The sequence below is a fragment of the Rhododendron vialii genome, chromosome 2a (assembly GCF_030253575.1).
Source record: "Rhododendron vialii isolate Sample 1 chromosome 2a, ASM3025357v1".
Lineage (NCBI taxonomy): Eukaryota > Viridiplantae > Streptophyta > Magnoliopsida > Ericales > Ericaceae > Rhododendron > Rhododendron vialii.
In genome coordinates this window covers 40,935,281-40,941,911 of record NC_080558.1, presented here as the reverse complement: position 1 = coordinate 40,941,911, position 6,631 = coordinate 40,935,281, and the positions used below count along the sequence as shown (strand labels likewise).

Here is a 6,631-nt window from a genome sequence, read left to right as displayed (position 1 = left end):
CTCAAATAAAAAAGAACATAATGGTAGTTCAGTACTTTGAGTTTTTTATTTGTAAACATAGGATGAAGACAAAAGAGGAAACTGATCCTCTCTAGCAACTGACCGAAACATTGTTTGAGCTATCTCAAATGTATAGATCTCACACACACAAAAAATTGACCGGTGAGAGTCTCCTATACTGTGAGCAAATTACTAGATTTTCGATCTAGTTATTGAAAAGAATCCGGACCCCGAAAACCCTCTTTGGCAGGTTATTTGATAGTGGACTTATCTAAATTATCTATAAACACACCGCCCATATTGTGTCTATTGATAACTTGTTGCCATGCAAATTGAAAGTTTAATCAATAGAATATAGAAAATCTATTGATAACTTATTTTTTTGGCGCCCCTTATTTGTGTACTGTGGGTTCAATCTATTTTATACAGCACTACAATCGTACACAAATACGCACACGTGTTTAGTGGTCCAACGTACATTACGTGGTAAAAAATTTCTCCAATATCGACATTTTCGGCGGATTTTTTTCCCTCAAATCATCTTGCTTTTTCAAGAATCGTCAAGGCATCGTTCAATGGTTTGAAAATAAGATAGTGAGTGTTTTTGAACTTTTCAAACGTACAGTGCTAAACATACACCAATACTAGGATTATATGTCCAAAAACATATTTTTGTGAAAGATAAGTTGGGGAAAAAAATGAATTTTCGGAAAACATAAAAAATATACTCCAATATGGAATTTTTGAGACTTTTTTACACAACAATAGTAAAGAGATAGAATGTTGGAAATTTTTTCTTTTCTCATTGTCCTTTGTTTTCAAAACTACGAAAACAAGGGGGAAAAAAGCAGCAAGATTGCTCTGTTTTACTTTCACCGCTCCGCTCAATTTCGATGTCCATCTCGGCAATTAATAGTCCGAATTTTAAAAGTTCTTTCGGACGGTGAGATTGAGCGCGGTAGGGGAGCAGTGGAACATGAGCGATGGAGTAGACTTTCTGGGAGAAAAAAAAAGGGGGTTAACAATTCTAAACAGGGGTCCACAAACGCAGTCACTCCATGCAATGCGGAGGGAGAGAGAAAGAATGTTCAAATGTTCAAGATCGCGCTCCTAACATCTTTAGCTTAATCAAAGTTCAAGGACCAAATCATAAATTGAAAAAGGTCAAGGATCAAGACATAAATCATACAATGGCATCATATACTAAATTATTAATCCATAATACATCATAATAACACTGTACATCATGAATCCTCTAATGGGGTCACTTAGAATTTGTTATTCTAGGAACTTGAGAGGACCCATTACACTTGAAGAGCCTTCCAAGAGGGTTGTGAAAAATGGGTCAAATTAGCAAAATGGGGAAGCTCAAATCATCTGCATCCAAAAACGACTGTACCGGTGTTTCGGTGCATTTTAGCTCATTCTATCACGTACAGATACTTAATGGCCCGAAATGCATCAGAATGCCGGTACACCTAATTTTCAAAATAAGAGATTCGAGGGGAGAAATTGAGTGATTATTTAGCGCTCATATGTCACAGCCACGCAGTTTGGACCCTCCTTTGCCATACATTAGTGCAGAAGCCACGCACATTATTGTGAAACCTACACCAATGTGTGGCCGGGAAGGACCTGAACCACCACGAGACCGCGCTCGAGGAGCAATAAATATGTTTTTTCGAAAATGGGAGGGTGATTGAGATGTTTTCTTGGGCCAATTGGTCCGCACGTTACATAGTCTGAGAGGATGGCACAACTGGGGAAATCTCAATTGGCCCATAATCAAGCAACTCCTCAATCATTTGCTCAATGTGGTCATCCTCAAGCGACTTGAATTGTTGCGCACTCCCCGCCGCCTCCTGCGCCGGAGGCGGCGCAATCACCGCCGGTTTCTTTTCCGGCCACCACCCACACATCTCATTCGCATTTACAAAACTACCCCTGTTGCTAAAGACCTGTTGGCCCGCAACTCTCGGGGGCTCTTGCAGGGACTGCTGGGTCATTTGAAGTGAAGCCATGTAACACTTATGCAATTTCGCCGTCAGAGTCGCCGAGAGGATCTTCGACGGCGGCCCGGCCGCCGCATTGGGGTTGTAAGCGAAGTTGGTCCGGGCCCTTGGCCCGCACATTAGCCTCGCCGCCTCGTCGTAGGCCCGCGCCGCGTCCTCCGCCGTCTCGAACGTTCCAAGCCAAATTCTAGTCTTCCTAAAAAACAGAAAACAAAAACGTTTCATTTAGTAATGCATACAAAAAACGACACTGGATCGTCGAATTATGATATGGGTATTTCAAGAAACAAAAAGTCACAATTTCAAAACACAGCTGCAGACACGCATGTATCAGACTCGTTCAATGTATATGAATTTATATGTATCGAACGACTCTGAACGCAGTTACGTCTGGACTTGTAATCTAAAATTATGTTCCTAGCATTGCTCTTTTAGAAAGTAAGTGGAATTACAGTAATGGGTGGCGAATTTCGGAAACCCAAGAGCCCCAATGCCTCTGTCGAACTCCTCTGTACCTCTGTTGTGGTCTAGCCATAGTAAAAAACAGGGAAATGGGAACTTTTTTGTTAGGCGTTGTAAAGGTGTTTGTTGAAATGCCTGAATGAAAGAATGAGGCGAGCTTTATGAAAGAGGGGAGGGAAATGGGAGGGGATTGGGGGGTTTTTGTAGTTGGGTTTTTGTTGTTGTTGACAGATATGGCAGTGATTGTGCTCTCTGTTTTTTTCTTGGCTTTCTGTCATCCAATTTAGGCAAAATTGGGACCCACATAAAATTGGGACCCACAAGGGCTTGGGGGTCTTCCTTCCCCTTGTTTTTCACTTTAAGTAATCTTTTAAGTAGTAGTTACCAGTTGGATCTTTGTAAGTGAGATGATTGATGAATAAACAGGTGAAAACAACTCTTTGAAAAAGTGGCCAAATTCAATTCACATGAGCTTTTTTCCTCCTTAGGATGATCAAGTATTGGGGTCAGCTTTCGCACACCTGAATAAATATTCAAGTTCTGAAGTTATCGATCGAATAAGCTTTCAATTTGCATGGGCATAACACCACTCTTCATTGCACGCAACTTATAAAACTCAAAATACATTTCTCTGTGTGTGTGTGTTTTTTTTTTTATTCTCATGGACTCGTCATGTGAGTTTTAGAAGAGTCACCACTATTATTCACAACATAATTCCCAAATAAAATTTCCGTCCAGAATTATGAGGCAATGATTTTAAAGAAATTACAAGAACAAGACATCCGCGCTCTAGATATGAGCCGCATAATTTTGTTAAAAAATGTTTGTAGGGTGTAAGAGTGTGTGAAAGTATGGAAAAAAAAACCAAATTAAAGAAAATCACTAAAACAGCCCATAGAGGAAAAAAGGTCGTCATAATTTCAAATTAATTGACTCCAAGAGTAATATTGTAGGCTTTGAAAACCATCACCGCAGGTGGGGTGGGGTGGAGTGGAATTGGTACCTTCCTTATGCTCATGCACATGGACAGGGTTCGATTCCCGTAAGCACCCATCTTCCTCCCCAAGTCTCCTAGAATAGATCAGATTAGAATTAACGAATGGGGGGAAAAAAAAAACATCACCTTGTTGTAGATTCTTAAGTTATGTAATCACCTAATCTTAATATGATAGAGCTAATTAAAATGTTTGGTCAAGAAGGGTGATTAGTTCCCGTGGCAAATACTACAAAAAAAACCATACACAAGAAAAAGAAAAAGAAAAAAAAACAATTTAGTAAAAGAGATTCCAAGTGCATTAAAAGATTCAGTCAATCCTAGGTTGGTACACATTAATTATGTATGTTGTTCTTTATTGTCAAAAAAAAAATTATATATTCATGACTATAATAATGATGCTAACAATTGATATCCTTGAAGAGATTAAATTATTTATATCACCAGTATAAACATTTATTTTTTTCAAATCAATTACATTGTGTCACATCGTCATGTTCTATTAATTGGGACTACTGTTTTGATGACGCGACGCAATTTAATTGATTTGAAATAAACAAATGTTTTACACCACCGGTATATATAATTTATTCTCATCCTTGAATCGATATCTTATTTGGTATTTCCGATCGAATCATAAAAGCTGTACTCATGGAGATAATGATATATATGTGTGCCGAGTTCCACGTCAGAAGTTCGTAAGACAAATCTTGAATATATATATCAGTGGGAACACTGAAGATAATGATGACGCGATATAACGGTGTGTATGTACAGAATGCGGGCTACTTTGCGAGTTTGTGATTCCCATAAAACTTTGATTTCATGGAATGGAGAATTTTGCAATGAAGTGAGAGAGGTCGTTTGATTAATGTGCATGTATTTTTTGTTGGTTTTTGAAGGCATGAATGAGCTCACACCACGGTTGCAGTTGCTGAAAATGGAAACACACCCATATGGCAAATTGCATAGAGAAGGCACAAGACAGTGTCTCATGTTTTTGGACGGCCATGCCCATAATCTACTGTACATCCCATGTTACCTCGTCGGGCGGGTACCACACACGTGGTATCCCGACGGCAATTCCAGCCATCCAAACGTGTTTTGAAGGGTCCGGATTTTAGAGAGAGTGGGCGGGTGAGGGAGAGAGAGAGAATAAATCTGGACTATCCAAAACACCATTGGGCGGCTAGGATCGCCGACAGATACTGCCACGTGGTACCTGCTCGACACCCAAAAAATTCTCGTTGTGGAGAAAGAGATTATTTCCCGAAAAAAGTAAAGAATATCATTACGATAATTCGACATCTAGTTGAATGGATCGATTGCGAATTTGTGTGAATTATATCAGCATAACTAAATGACTAATTGTTATTATTTTTTGATAACCGAATGTCCGGCTCAACTTGCGCACCTCAACTAATTCTGTTGACTCTTAACTCTTAAGTTAACGATGGGAGAAACCCTCCGGTGGCCCCAAGATTTAAAATTACTATTATACTATTATTTTGCAATGAACAAAGCCGAATTTGTATTTGTTGTACATAATTTTTCTGCTGTGGGGCTAATGCTATTTTTCTTGAACAAAAATACCTGATGCTATTTATTTTGCTACTGTTATTTTCACGGAATCATAAACCAAAATTTCCTCTGAAGGCCCGCGGACCGCCCGAAACCCGCCCGATCTGCCGGGCTTTTACCCGGCCCGAGCCCGTCCAACAGGCGGGCTAGCCCAACCCGTAGTTTTCAATGGGCGGGCTTGGGCCTAAGTATTTTTGCTTGACCCGCCCCCGAGGCCCGCCCGACATCCCGCCCATTATACTAACTTATTATGCTCCACTTTAGTCCACTTCCATCAACTATACTAATGTATTATGCTCCACTAAGCAAATAAAGAAAAGAAGAAGTTCACTTACCGAGAAAGAGAAATAAAAGTCTGGTCTTAAAAGACTAAAGAGGTGCGTGGAGTGCTCTATGCATTTGTGGTTGGCTATAGAAGCCTTGTCCGCTGGATGAGTTCTTTTTATGCTCCCAATGTTATAATATATAATATATACATACAATATATAATGTGTATGACTGTATTGAGTGCGGGGTGCTAATGTTATATACATTTTTTTATCGTATTGATATAATGTACATTTTTTTTGAGGCCCGGCCCGTGAGCTCGCCAAACTTTGGCCCACCAGCCCGGCAATTGGGTTAGCCCGTGGGCGGGCTTGGGCTTCAACTTAAGAAATACAGCCCGACCCGCAAAAAGAAAAAAGCCCGCTTAGCCCAGCCCGCGGGCAGACTTGGGTAGTAACTTGGCGGGCTGGACCGGCCCGGCCCGATGATGACCCTTACCAAGGAGGTTCAAAAAGATCAAGGTTTTAGTAAAGGGAATTGAAATTCGCGCTCCACTTTCAACGTGAAGTTATTTATAACTTTATGAACAAAGTGGAGCGCCTGCATCAAAAAAGAGAACGCGAATATCAATTTTCTTAGTAAGAGCATGATAAAAATGTTAGGCTAAATTTTTAATCTCGGTTTAAGTCAAAAGCTGAGATAAAAAGTGGTGCCTAATATATTTTATCTCAGTTCTATGAAAACTGTGATTGTAGATAAAAGACCTCGCTCTTGCTGCAAGATAAAAGACTGAAGTCTAAAAAAGTTCTCACTCTTATGACGTGATAAAAGACCGACGCGTGAAAAAGAGCGAGATAAAAGACCTCGCTCTTGCGGCGAGGTAAAAAAACTGAAGCCTTAAAAAAATCTAACTCTTGTGTCGTGATAAAAGACTTGCGCGCGAAAAAGAGCGAGATAAATGACCTCACTCTTGCGGCGAGATAAAAAGCTGAAGCCATAAAAAGATCACGCTCTTGCAGCGAGATAAAAAGCTGAAGCTTAAAAACTACCTCACTCTTGCGCCATGATAAAAGACTAACTCTCACATTTGAACTTTTGATCACAGTTTATAACCGTGATCTAAAATAAGGGACTTACGATCACATCCAGAAAGACCACGAATTTAAAACCGTGATTAAAGACATACTCTCATAGTCAATATCTGTGATCATTATCGTTTATTGTAGTAGTGCCAATTTAGCAATTCTCTTACCTGGGAAGTCAGGACTCTGAATCTCCTCATCTGCATTTGGGTGTTCTTATTTTAGAATAGCTC

At 39.9% G+C, this 6,631-nt stretch overlaps 1 protein-coding gene across 1 annotated transcript; it reads right to left on the bottom strand.

Annotated features, from left to right (window-relative positions):
• Nucleotides 1–1,179: 1,179 nt before the first annotated feature.
• Nucleotides 1,180–2,644, bottom strand: LOC131317769 (ethylene-responsive transcription factor ERF003-like). The gene is made up of 2 exons (XM_058347387.1): nt 2,465–2,644; nt 1,180–2,208 (listed from the first exon to the last, which is right to left on the bottom strand). Exons 1-2 carry the CDS (start codon nt 2,545–2,547, stop codon nt 1,734–1,736), a joined length of 558 nt encoding a protein of 185 aa, XP_058203370.1. The 5' UTR covers nt 2,548–2,644; the 3' UTR covers nt 1,180–1,733.
• Nucleotides 2,645–6,631: the final 3,987 nt, after the last annotated feature.